The 13,730-nt window shown below is 34.7% G+C and overlaps 1 protein-coding gene across 1 annotated transcript in view; it reads right to left on the bottom strand.

Annotated features, from left to right (window-relative positions):
* Positions 1–1,321: 1,321 nt before the first annotated feature.
* LOC144964825 (major vault protein-like) overlaps positions 1,322–13,730 on the bottom strand; it is a 35,794-nt gene continuing 23,385 nt past the window's right edge. The window contains exons 17-25 of the mRNA XM_078899481.1: positions 13,624–13,683; positions 13,095–13,173; positions 10,236–10,378; positions 9,330–9,430; positions 8,240–8,466; positions 7,448–7,512; positions 6,745–6,825; positions 3,930–4,010; positions 1,322–1,800 (exon numbers count right to left, since the gene is read on the bottom strand). Of these exons, the coding sequence (XP_078755607.1) occupies positions 1,690–1,800; positions 3,930–4,010; positions 6,745–6,825; positions 7,448–7,512; positions 8,240–8,466; positions 9,330–9,430; positions 10,236–10,378; positions 13,095–13,173; positions 13,624–13,683 (948 nt within the window). The 3' untranslated portion in view covers positions 1,322–1,689. The remainder of the gene's footprint in view (positions 1,801–3,929; positions 4,011–6,744; positions 6,826–7,447; positions 7,513–8,239; positions 8,467–9,329; positions 9,431–10,235; positions 10,379–13,094; positions 13,174–13,623; positions 13,684–13,730) is intronic.

Genomic DNA, 13,730 nt, shown 5'->3' with positions numbered 1-13,730 from the left:
TGTAAGTGCAACCTCATGGAACATTGAGAGGCTGCTCCAAGCCTTGGAGTGTCCGTCTAAGGCTTTGCACACACACACACACATTATATATATATATATATATATATATATATATATAATATATTTATATACAGTAGAATTACTTTAAACCGAAATTTTGGGGACCTTCTAAACCATTTCGGTTTAAAGACATTTTGGTTTAAAGCAAGTTCCCGTTTTGCGATGTTTTTCAAAGGTGGTACTATTTAATTGCTCATGTAATCGTATCATGGGTTGTTTCCCCTTAAATAAAGTTGTTGAATAAATGTCGTCTTGGTAACCATTTAATTTTTTTTTAAATTCTTTTTTTTTCTTTTTGGTGTATTTTAAAAATATTTTTGGGGGTTTTGTTTTTCCATTCAAAAATGTTGAAAGAGTTGAGTCGGGATGCCGTGTTTTTTAACATATCTCCGTCTTGCTCAACTTTTTTTCATCAACTTCACATAGTATTTTGTTTTTAACTCCAGCGTTTAAGCACAGTGCTTTATTTCAACATCTTTTAAGTAAAATGTAAAGCTAAAATAAGATCGAAAGTTTTTGTGTGATAATTGATAATGAATGATGCGCAGCTACTCAGAGGTGAAGTGAAATGGAATTGAAAAGGCATGTCATTGCTAAGCTGTCTACTACACACCCCTCTTTTGTTGAAAAGCCATTAAGTTCAAAGGCCTAATTACATAGAACCCCCCCCCCCCCTCTCACATACACATTTAAACAAAGTGGCATGTCAATGGTAAGTCTCTACACCCACCCCCCTTATTATCGTGTTGAAAATCCAGTCCGTTCCAAAGCATCAACACACAAGCGAGAACATCTCGCCTGCGTGATTCTACAGCCATACCTCCCCCATTCCCCTGCCAGTCACCCGTTGTCTTCCTTTTCCAGTCTGCGCGATTGTGGTGTTGGTCAAGCCCAAGTGCTGTGATTGAAATGTTTGCCTACACCCCACCCCTCGCCCTCTTCTTATATACTTACGCCGGGCATTATTACGTGTGGCCCCTTTCCCGAATTTTTGAAGAAAAATAGAGAGAGAAAAAGGGAAGGTGCTCTCAAGTTGTTTCGGTTTAAAGAAAGTCCTGCTTAGAAGTATTTCGGTTCATCGGAAGAATTTGTACAAAGATAATGAAGAAACTACAATTTATTATTTTTCGGTTTAGCTTCTTTCGGTTTAAAGTAATTTTACTGTATATATATATAGTTATAAGAAAGTGAGAAAGTATATTTAAATTATTAATAAAACAACAGATTGAAATATGTATGATAAAAACTCTTTTTATAAAAATATGAGAGTAAAAATAATCATTTAATATAACTTTAATTGGTGACTTTTAAGTTGATAATATAAACAATTTTTAATTAACTATGTATTACCGGTAACAAACAATCTATCTGCATTAATATAATAAAAATTTAAATCACAGACCTTAAAAACATTATCAGGCAGTTGCACTGAAAGTAAGGCAATTTTATTTATTTTCCAATATTAACATAAACAATATGGTGAAAAGCATATCTTGACTATTTCTTAATAAATTTGATAATCTTGAAAGTCGATTTTCATTGCATATGTCATTGCAAATGTGTACGAAATAATTGTATCATCCACTAACAGGTCAATAGTTGATGATATCTAGGATTGTGCTTCAATTCCTAATTGTTGGGCTGAGACACTAATCCCTGGGCAGTGGTCAGTAGATTGATGGGCGAGTTGCCATCAGTGAGCAAAACACTCTCCAAGCCAAGTCCTGACAACAGTTTCACCTGAAAAATTATTTTAAAAATGTTTTGGGAAAAGTGAACAAAAACTACTTTAAAAATATAAATTTGACAAAATTCATTACTTTCAAAGCTTATCTCACAATTTTATTAAGAAAAATAAAATATCATACAGCTTTTGACTTTTATTGGAGTTTGGACCGATGGGAACCCCGACCTTCGACGGGAACCCCGACCTTGGGAGGCTCTCTCAGAGATCTTAAAATATACAATATAGGTCCAAAACTGTATTATGACACTCCAATTCTGCAGATTCTTATCATTGTCGGTAAATATAAAAATATCAGAGGAGTAAATTGAACTTCAACTAAAGACAATCAGAGGTAGATTTTAGTTTAATTCAAGGTGTCAACAAAACATCAGATTATTGCCTATTTCTCTGCTGTATTTGTAATGTGTTTTACCGCATTTATTTGCGTGACTATTTTTTTTTCCTATTAAAATCTACTAAAGGCGTGTTATTTCGACTACATTTCCTTAGATTATTATTCAATGTTTGAAAAAACAAAAACAACAGTAGCAACAAAAACAACAGAACAACACACACAGAGAGAGAAAGAGAAGAAGAATAAGAAAGAGGGGGAGAGAGAGCAACAACTGCAGTAACTCCATACCAAAATAAATGCAAAATTTCTGATCGGGAATCTGGAAGTTTGTTTTTGTTTTTGTTTTTAAGGGTTTTACGGCGCTTGCAACACACATAAGGTCATATCAGCGCCAGTAAAAAGGAAGAAACCGAGATAGTAAAAAGTTCTAGAATTACAATTAAAAAGCACACAAAAAAAGGTAAGACAAAGGGGAATTGGTTCAAATAGGAAACAGATGTAGATTCCAAGAGCAGACCATCTAAGTACTTAGTTTGAGATCACCTAAAAGTCTCATCCAGACACAAGCACAGATCCCCACTACGGGGAACACACTCAAATGTTTACAAATCATATGTTAAAAATGAAAAGAGTAACAGTACATAACAGAGAGATGATTTACAAGGAAAAAAATATCATCTCCCAAAACTATAACTACACATTTGACTGTTTCCCTCTCAGCCAAGGACTCTGACCAAGGTCAGGAAAAAACCAAGCAATCTCACTCCAAGACAAAGACAGAAAGCAATTGAAAAACAGATAAGAGGGGATAGAAGACACAGCAAGTACCTCCCTGCCCACTATGGGAGGTAGGAACCCCACCCAGGAATCTGGGAGTGTCGGAATGTTGTGAGTATTTTACCCAAATGTATAGCATCAATAAAAAACCATACCAAAAGTAAAAGGCACATCCCTTGAGGCAGAAAATTGCTATTATTGAAATATTGTCACCCATCCAGCAACTGCACAGACTGAATCTCACTTTTCTATGAATCATGATCAAATGCCAATTATTGACAAGCCGAATGAGAATGATCAATTGTAGTTGTAGCTTTTGACAATATACCAGAGATCTTAGGTATCAAAGAAGGTTGGCATTGATAACAGTTCATAGGCAACTAAATTTACACTCATTGTTAACTGTCCAGCTGCTGTTGCCAACTCAAAAAGACATTGATAAACAGTACTTTGTGGGTTGTGGTATGACACTCGCTTTCAGATCGGAAGGTCCTGGGTTCGAGCCTCATTCTGTGCATAGTTGAGTCCTTGGAAGAGACTTTAGTCACATTCTCTCACCATACTCAGGTGTAAATGAGTACCTGGCCATCAATAGCGTTGTCTCTGTTGGAAAAATTGTAATATCGCCTAACAGGTGTCATGTCTCGTTCTACATGTTGCTGTTGGTCAGAGACCCTTTGTAAAGCGCTTTGAGCATATTTAGTGGATATTGCGCTATATAAAAGCTCTAATTCTTTTTTTTACAATACGCCCATTCAGTTGTGAGTCTGCCTCTTGTATACAGAGAACCGATAAAATTAAGTTTAAGTCTTTGCTTCGTATCTGAAAGGTACCGAGTTTGATCACCCGCCGCTAGCTGTGTGGCCTTGAGCAAGTCACCTAGCCCTAGCTCAATTTGCAGCGCTGCACTGTGGCTAATGCCTGGGTTATTCCAGTCTTCCCTTGGAATAGGCCCTAGAGAAAAATTTCCCCTACGGGATGAATAAAGGGAATTTTATTTAAATGACATACCTGGTTAGCAGGTCCAGCATTGCTCATAGCCACAATGGTATCTTTGCCAATGGTGGAAATCATTTTGGCCATCTTGCCCGTCTTGAATAGAAATAAAACATAGGGATTATTTGATGTGATTCTTTAAAATTAATGGAGCCTAAGACAGGATTGAACTCAAGACCAAGACCTATTGAGCAGTATTAAAACTAAAACATTATGCCAATATGACTACAATTATTTATAATGAGCCATTATCAACAAATGCATTGAAAGCCAAATAAAAAGAAGAAGATGGCGTTGGCTGGGTCATGTGGCCAGAATGGAAAAAGGGTCACTTCCCAAGACAGCCTTGTACTGGACAGCAGATGGGAAGAGAAAGCGGGGAAGACACAAAGAAACCTGGCAAAGGACCATGGAGAAAGAATTAAAGGAAGCAGGCCTGTCCTGGAATACAGCCACCGCAAAAGCAGCCGATCGCAAAAAATGGAGATGTCTGGTGGATGCCCTATGTGCCTCAAGGCCCAAAGAGGATTAAGTAGTAAGTATTATCAACATATGCTTTTTGTAATTAATAATAATAATAATAATAATAATAATAATACTTTATTGCATCCCAAAAAGGAAATTTTTTGTACAGACGTGTTATAATTTACACATAAGATAAAAATACAATGGAAATAGGATGTATATATATAAAAAAGGAGCAGCTCTATAACCAGAGCTGCGCTTTATAATATGAATAATTTCAAACACTGTAAAATAGTTAAAACTGTCACTATAAATTGAAAATTGAAAAGATTGCAGAACAAATAAATTAATAAATTAATATTTATATTTTTAAAAAGTAAAAATGAGAAATAATTATATAAAATGATTATTGCTTGTTGTTATAAAGCCTAATACTGGACGGCAGAAAAGATTTTCCAGAAAATAAATATATCTATGCAAAGCTTGACCATGACTTTATCAACATGCTCAATGTGTTTTTTAAATATATTTTTTTCAAGTGGAAAATTACACATTCAGCTTATTAAAAAAGCTAGTAGAATATCTTTTTTAACAAAATACACATTAACACAAAGGGGAAAATATCGATATAAAACCTTAACGACATAGATCATATGTACAGGCTATGGGATCTTATCTTGAGCAAGCTGTATCTATTATCATAACATCCCGGACATAGTTAATGACCTCTATTGCAACAGGTTGAGTAGGCGTGAAATTTTGTAATTTTTCAAAATGACAGTCATTATTAATAACTCAACAGCAACAGTATGTGACCCTCTATATTAATCTGGTGAACCAGTAATCAGGGTGAACCAGATTTCTCAATTTAATTTAAACTCAAGATGACCAGAGTTATGAAATGCAATTTTATCTTATTTATTTATTTTATTTATTTTTGCAGTTTATTATTCACCTCAGTAAAGGCCATTCATTTGACTCAAATTACATAATTTACAAATAAATTCAATTTTTGAAGGCTAGTACAGTCATATACAGTATCATATTCAGATCTGTAAATGCTGGAAAACAGAGTAATCTGAACTTCTTTCAAACTCAAAATTACTTTTTACACCACCCTCAATACCTTTTAGGTCAGCAGAAAAAAAAACCAGATCATAGTTTTAAAGAATGTCAGAAAAGAATCTGAAAATCAAAAGTCAACTGTAAAAATGAAAACAAAAGCCATTTTCATGTAACTTTGCCTTTGTGCCAAAGCAGTTTTATTCATCCCAATATAACTAAAACAGTAGAATCCAATATTTGGAAAGCTGCTTTATAGGAACAGCTGCTTAATTGGAACAATATGTCTGTGGTGTTATTTTTTCTATATAATTTCTATTGCTTAATCGGAATCAAGCCAGTTAATTGGAATGATTTCAGAGCTTCAGCAAATGTTTTAGAAAATTTTTCTTTCCAATTTTTAAAAACATGAATATTCCCAAGGAATGAAACTGAAGCCATCCCGTGCCTCCAAATGAACAAAAGGGTCAGTTAATTGAAAATGGCATTGTGATAATCACCACCTATCCCCTTATATCTGGTAATAGTAATATGTTGTATCTAAGCCATTTGACGTCTTGGTGAGCAATAAATGATTAATGAGAGCGCAGGTAATGGTGCAATGGTTGATTTGCTTTTTACGAGTCATTTTGATTAAAATTGTATAATGTATTATGGATTATTGTGGAATAGGATTCATGTGTCCTTTTTACCTCTTTTTTGCAATATGAGTGAAATGACAATAGTATAGGGAATGCAAAGTTATAGATACGGATACACATTTTCTTTCATCTACCATCATAACTACTCACATGTTGTGTTAAATGTAGACAGAAAAAGAAAAGAAAATTTTAGACAAACAAATAAAAGGATGCTCTATATCATTATATATATAAATACAGAACCACTGCAAGATAGGTTTTCCAATGGAGACTACAAGTGGAATCAGTTAATTGGAATGCCACTTAAATGGAGCGATTTCTGCAGAATGATAATGATACGATTAAGTGGACTGCACTGTATCAAGTGTTCCATTGTCCAAAAAAAATGGCGAATTGAGCTTTTGAAGAAGGCTAACAATAGCACAGACTTTCATTTACTACTGCGGAGACAGCAAAAGGAGTTAGTAACACTATAAATAACACAGTCGGAGCAAAGGGCTTAGCTAACTTTTTTTTATTAGGGACTGAAGAAAGTTGGTGGATAGCTTGTTGACCAATACTGTTGCGTGAGTAGGTCTGTTTATTGACAAAGTTAGGCATTTTGATCAAATTTTGAATAGAAAACAATTCAAAACAGAATCATACAGACACATCTGACTTACCTCAACTTGGGAAAGTGCTTTGGCTTTGGCAATCTCAATCTCATTCTTCCTCTTAATGTAATCTAGCTCTGAAAATCGAAGCTGAAAAATCAAACATAAAACTGATGTAAAATTCAAAGGTTTAAAATTGAAAAATTTATAACAAAGTAATAGTTACCTCAAATAAAAAGAGCAACATTTTGTGTTTTTTAAAATGCATTTCATGACTTACTAAAATGAATATGTTATGATTTTCCTATTATTTGTATTTGGGGCTGTGACAATGACGAGTAATTCAAAGAGTTCTGAAAATATCTAGTTTTATTCAGTTTATTAAAATTCAAAATGAGAAATTCAGGCACAAAACATTGGCAGGAAAAATTTCTCAAGTCGAAAAATATGTTCTAACTCAACAATTTGTTCTAACTCAACACTTTGTCCTCACTTTTTGACAATGTAAGATGCTATTCCTACTATTCTTTGAGTACCAGTCTATCTGTGTTTGGATCACTTTTCATTGTTCAAAACAGAGATACAAATGATGTTTCCATGATATAGTTGCCTTTTTTCTGTCAAACATTACAAAAAACAACCTTTTGTCTGTTTGTTCTTTAATTGAAGCTAGTAAAGTGCCACTTGATGCATTATCATTTTCTCACGGCATTATATTACATCATTAAATACAAACCATAACCTGATGATTTTAAGAATATCACTTTCTCACCTTGTTCTGATTTGAGAGCTCACTCTCATGTAAAATTTTCTCAGCCTCCGACTTCAGTTTTACAGCTACGGAATGAAAGAAAAAGAATTTTACTGTTACGACTTACCTTTGGACCCTAGTTTATTTAACATTTATAGTTACAGACATGGAGAAACAATATCTTATAACTTATAGTAGTGTATGTTTGCTACACTGAAGATAGGAAGCTACAGCTAGCTACCCAATCAGTGCATTACTTACAGTAAGTACTCAATAAAAAATTTAAAAAATTAATTAGAGCAATCAATCCTATTCAATTACCATATCTTCACATTTCCTAAGCCTGACACATTTAATTTAGTTAAGAGACAACACTGTTAACAGCCAGGTACTCATTTTACACCTGAGTACAGTGAGAGAATGTGAGTAAAGAGCCTTTTCCAAGGACTCAAATATGCACCGAGCAAGGCTCGAACCCAGGACCTTCTGATCTGAAAGCGAGTGTCATACCACAAGACCACATAGCCGCAATTACTGTACAGCTCCTCGTTCAAATGCTGAGTTAACAGAGAGGCTGGGAGAAAAGTTAAACACCAATTCAAACAATATTCCTGTATGTGAAAATCCAGTGTTTTTATTCCTTTTAAGTATCATTTTTCAATGGAAGCAAATACTTAATTTAAATATATGCTTTCACATCTCTAACCCGTAAAAGAATCCGAAAAAAATAAGATGATTTGAACAATGCAATGCAAAAAACAAATCAGTAAAGTCTTGCAAAAGCCTGTAAAATCATTCCATCACCATCGTTACCTTCAATCTCACTCTGGCATTCAATCAAAACCCTCTCCGCCTGAGCCTGTGCTTCAGCCTTTGCCTGACCAGTAGACTCCACAGCTGCTGTAATGGCTCTTAGTTCATTCAGTTTGATTCGTTCTCTCTCAGAATCTTTTTCTGTCAAAAGAATTTGCCGTTCTAATTGACCTCTGGCAATTTGCTCTGCTCTGTCTGCTTCATGTTTGGCAGCTGCTTCAATGGAGCTAAGATTTTGAGAAAGAGAAAAGTATTTACAATAAGATGGTTCAAGTTCTTGAGAGACACTATGCTAATAACAATCTATTAACCCTTTCGTACTCGTGTATATTGTTCAGCCTTGTACTTTTAAGGTGTAATAAGCCCTTAGTACTGGCTTCTTGTATGATTAAATACTGAAATGGCTCCCTACATGAGAAGATTCATCTATGTTCATTAAATCTAACAAACACTTTTGTTCATTTTTTCAGAAATACAAGTCTTGCCGACAGGCAGTTGGTTGTTGTTGAAAAATCTTTTTTTAAAACATTCCTAAATGATAGAAGGGGTCATTTAAAAGGTGATGATGGAGTCTGATAGTGAATATTCTAGTAAACTTAGCCACTGTAGTATTTTCCGTGTAATTCTATAATTTTTGTATAAACTTTAAAAAGTTCCAAGGGCGAATTATGTCTTTAAAAGAAGCTTATTAGAATTGAACCAAATACTTTAAAGAAGGTATTTAGAGAATATTTCTGCAGTTGCTTCCTCAAAAATTGTGATGGGCATTTACTTAATTCAATGAAAGTTCAGTGTTTGCATCTTTAAAGTTGGCTATTTGTATTGACCTAAATCTGGTTAGATTTTTTTTTTTTTTTAAACGACAGACATCTATTTTGCTAAGATCTCCATGGGAATATTTCAAAAATAAAATTTTAAAATTGATATCGTTTTGGAATTAACATTATTCCACATCTAGAAAGAATTTTCCATCTAATTATAATTCTAAAGTGCAATCAATATATTTCAAAAAGTGTAAGTGTAAATCTTCTGGATTGTAACCGAATCTTCATATGAAAAATAAGAGATGCTGATACTGCCATCCACCAACCTGGTTGAGATTTCAATGGCAAGTTGCACAGACTTGGTAAGACTGTCTCTCATCTTTGTATCAACTGGCTCAATGCTTTCTATATCAATTCCACTGATGACCTTAATGGAGGTAAAATTGAAAAAAAAAGTTCGCATTTTATTAATCATATAAGGTTTCCATTTTTGTTATAAACAGCCTCCGTATTACATAGTTGGTAGGAGTGATGGTAACATCTTAATATATCCAAGTTCTGATAGAATGCATGGTACAATAAATAGTGTTCATTGTTTTAAAACAGATATATTTATTTTCCTCTCTGAAACAGAAATCCTACTGGATCAGAACTTGTTGATTCCAAGGACTATTGTATTTCTTTCCTTTAAAAAGAAGGGGGGAAAAAAACGATCCATAACAATCTGCTATCTCTATCTTTTTTTTCAAGCTACAATCAATATTTAATCACCTTTAGATATACCTAGTGCAAGAAAAAGAAACAGAAAAGTTAAGAAGCATGTAGCCATCAGACCTGTCTTGTTGAAAAACAAATGGATTTGTAACTTCTGTTATCATCATTTTTGAAAGACTGGTTTAACTGGCATATTTTCTTAACCAATAGAGGATTTTTAATTAAATTTGGCAAGTAATTACTTAATGTCATATTCTTGTTGCTTGTAAATTTCTGAATGTCTTTGATTTCTACTTCATACTAAAATAGTGCCATACTTCTTTGCTGTTGTTTTCTCACACCCAATACTTGAATTACCTTCAAAATCATAATACTTTTCATGAATGATGATTATATGTTAAGAGTTAAGACAATTTTGTTGTTTTCCTTTCCTTTTTATATGTAAAATGTTTCAATATTTTAACAAATCAACCACAAAAAACATAGTTCATTATACACATTAATAAACTGGGACTCACCAGATTGTTGACATCAAATCTGAATAGAGTTTTCCCGGTCTTGAGAGAATTAGGTCCAAAAACTGCAGCTTGAATTATTTTAGCAGAATGACGATGAAACTCGTCAAATGTTGTCAATGCGACACTTGCTCTGATTTGACTACCTGGATGAATGGAAATAATTCAAATATGTATTATTTATTTTCCTGTAGGTATAAATGTTGTGTGCCTTTAAGTTGTTTTAACTATTCGTTTTGATTTTTTTTTTCTTTTAAAATAGAAGAATAGAAGGTATCGACGTCGCTTGATTAGGCCTTTCCTTCATTTTTCTTTTTTTGGAGGGGGGGGGGGGGGGGGGAGAGGTTAGGATTGGAAATGTTTTTTTTATATTCTCTTCAAATTATTCAGATGCTTTTACAGGGATGCCACCAGGCAAATTTTTAAAAACCTGAAAACTTGCGCGGACGAGATACAAGTCAACGTCAAGGGCTTTGTAGGGCTTTGAAAAATATCAAATTTGGAATATTGTTTCAGTGCTTATTATTGCAATTGAGAGCAAATAACACACAAAAGAAAGGAGAGTTGACAGTTTTCAAATTGATAAAATAAGGTGCTGAAAACAAAATATAGACAAATTAATATCAATAGCTATCAGGGGTGAGAATGACTGGTCACATAAAAGGAGGAAATTTTTCATTGTGAAGATCATGACCCATCCATGCAACCATAACCTATAAATTTGAACTTCACTCAAATTCACTGAGATGTGATCCAAAATTTGTCTTGCAGCAATTTCTGACACGACTCGGAGAATTTCAAAATTTGAAAGTGTAATTACATTTGGTGATTGTAGTAGGAATGAGGATGTGGTGGTGGTTGTAGTAGTAGTGGTGGTAGGGATGATGTGGTAGTGATTATAGTAGTAGTGGTCGTATGGATGATTGTGTGGTCATCAGCATATCATGTCGCGCCAGTGGTGGATCCATTGGATGGCTTCAGGGGTGCAGCCTCTCAGGTCCATATCACTGATATGTGGTCCAAGTTCGCACTCGTGAAGGATGTGGTCCATATTTTGAGCCGTGTGTCCACATTGACATCGGCAGTCTGAAGAAAGTCCCCATTTTTGTAAGGTTGTTTTGGTCTTCCCCACTTTAGACTTTGCCCGGTTCAGTGTCAACCAATCTTTCCTGGGGAGATTTACTCCGCTTGGCAGTTCTTCTTTGGGTTCCTGAATGGCATCATTTGGGCAGCAGTCCCATTCTTTCCATGAATGCACTCTGTATATGGCTGCATGGTCTGGGTGGATGCCTTCAGTTGTCAGGAAGCTTTTCCTAGATTTCAGTCTCCTTATGTTCATAAACAGGATGTCTGGTGTCACTTTCTTATTTGTATTTCTGGACTTTGGTCTGTGCGTCTCTGCGGATGTGTGGTGGTGCTATCCCCGCTAGTCTATAGATGGCTGGGGGCAAGTAGCAAACGTTCACGTCATGCCTCTGTTAATCCTGTGAAAGAGAACTGATTGCTACAACACGCGCAATACTGTGGTGAGGTGGTAAAAGGATAGCCCCTCGGCCTCGACCATGGAAGGATTCAAGATTGTGTGGTGGTGGTTGAAGTAGCTGTGGTAGGAATGATGATGTAGTGGTAGTTGTAGTAGTAGTGGTGGTAGGGATGATGGTGTGGTGGTGGTTGTAGTAGGAGTGGTGGTAGGGATGATGTGGTAGTGGTGGTAGGGATGATGATGTGGTGGTGATTGTAGTAGTAGTAGTAGTGGTCTTAGAGATGATGTGATGGTGGTTATAGTAGTAGTGGTGGTGGTAGGGATGATGATCTGGTGGTGGTTGTAGTAGTGGTGGCCCTTTAGAGATAATTGTGTGATGGTGGTTGTAATAGTTGTGGTAGGAATGATGATGTGGTGGTAGTTGTAGTAGTAGTGGTGGTAGGGATGATGTGGTGTTATTTGTAGTAGTAGTGTTGTTAGGGATGATGATGTGGTGGTGGTTGTAATAGTAGTCGTGGTAGAGATGATGTAGTGGTTTTGGTGAGTGTTTTTTATTCAGTGATAATAATAGCAATTTGTCAAAAAGGAGGAAAATGTCTCCGTCTATCGGTCAAACACAAGCAAAGTGTAAAAATAACAGGAACATAGTTTTGTATTGATATTATGTAATATATTACTATTACTAGTATAAATCCATTCTTATCATTAAACATAAATTTACTTTTTGTAAACATTTAATGAATTGTTCTTTCCACATGTTAAAGGTCTACAATGTTCTTCAAATAAAAGGCTAGAAAGTGTTGTTTTGTTTTGATTTTTACTTTATAAAGCAGGCTACAATATCTTTTATTTTTTACCGAAACCTAGTGGTTATTCAGCTTATAAATACAACCCAAGAATCTCTCAAATTTAAAGCCATAGTCCAAAGGTAAAAAGAAAGAAGAGTAAACTAAGCCAATCACCATTGCTTTATTCTAATGTATTATCTCTGTATAACCAGATGATTTAATGGATGGTTGCGAAAGAAATAAAGAGAGAGAGAGAGAAGGGGGAGGGGAGACTTCTCTACCAGAATAATTTATGAATTGTTCTTAGGAATTCTAGGTATATCAACAAAAAAATAAGAAGAAAAGAGAGAGAGAGAGAGAGAGAGAGAGAGAGAGAGAGAGAGAAGAGAGAGAGAGAGAGAGAGAGAGAGAAGAGAGAGAGAGAGAGAGAGAGAGATCACCAGTCTGACGTAAGAGGATTCCGGCAAACAGAATAAATAAAAATGCATTTAGCCGCTACATCATTAGCTGCAACAACACCTCATTATATACTTCATTCAGAAAAAAAAAATTCAAGCAAGTGAAGAAAAAAGAGAGATTTGTAATCGTTACCTAGTTTTTTACAAGCAAATCCAATAAAATCTGGAACAGAAAATAATTTGGCTGCATCCACAGGATCAGTCTTGTCAACCTATTAATAAGTTGTAATGGAAAAAGGAAATTTATATAATATTGACAAAATGCAAATGACTTTTTATTTAATGTAAGGAAAAGTATGTGCATTTACACAAAGAGGCAATTCAAACATATATTTGTGGCAAAGATGTGTTCATCACATTTTGATATATGTATTAATAACTAGATAAATGACAATATATACTTGACTTTTTTGGATAAAACATTGTAAATAAATGTTTAAAAAAATAAAACTCCCTTTATTCATCCCATAGGGGAAATTTGTCTCTAGGGTCTATTCCAATGGAAGACTGGAATAACCCAGGCGTCAGCCGCAGTGCAGCGCCGCTAATCATTTTCATCTGAAAGTCTTAATTAAAACACAATATTAAAATTCCAAAAAATCAAAATGCAATGGCAAAAGGTGCTCTATGGATAAGATTACATTGATAAAATCTCAACTCACTTCAAAATGATTATTAAATGAAATCTGCATTCGAAGACGTGCATGGTCAGCTGTTTCCACCTGAGAAAAAAAAAGCAGGAAAAATTATTGTTTATATTTTTTATCTT

Source organism: Berghia stephanieae, chromosome 2 (assembly GCF_034508935.2).
Source record: "Berghia stephanieae isolate SIO BIC M18660-M18661 chromosome 2, UCSD_Bste_1.3, whole genome shotgun sequence".
Classification (NCBI taxonomy): Eukaryota; Metazoa; Mollusca; class Gastropoda; order Nudibranchia; family Aeolidiidae; genus Berghia; species Berghia stephanieae.
This window is presented reverse-complemented; position numbering and strand designations above follow the sequence as displayed.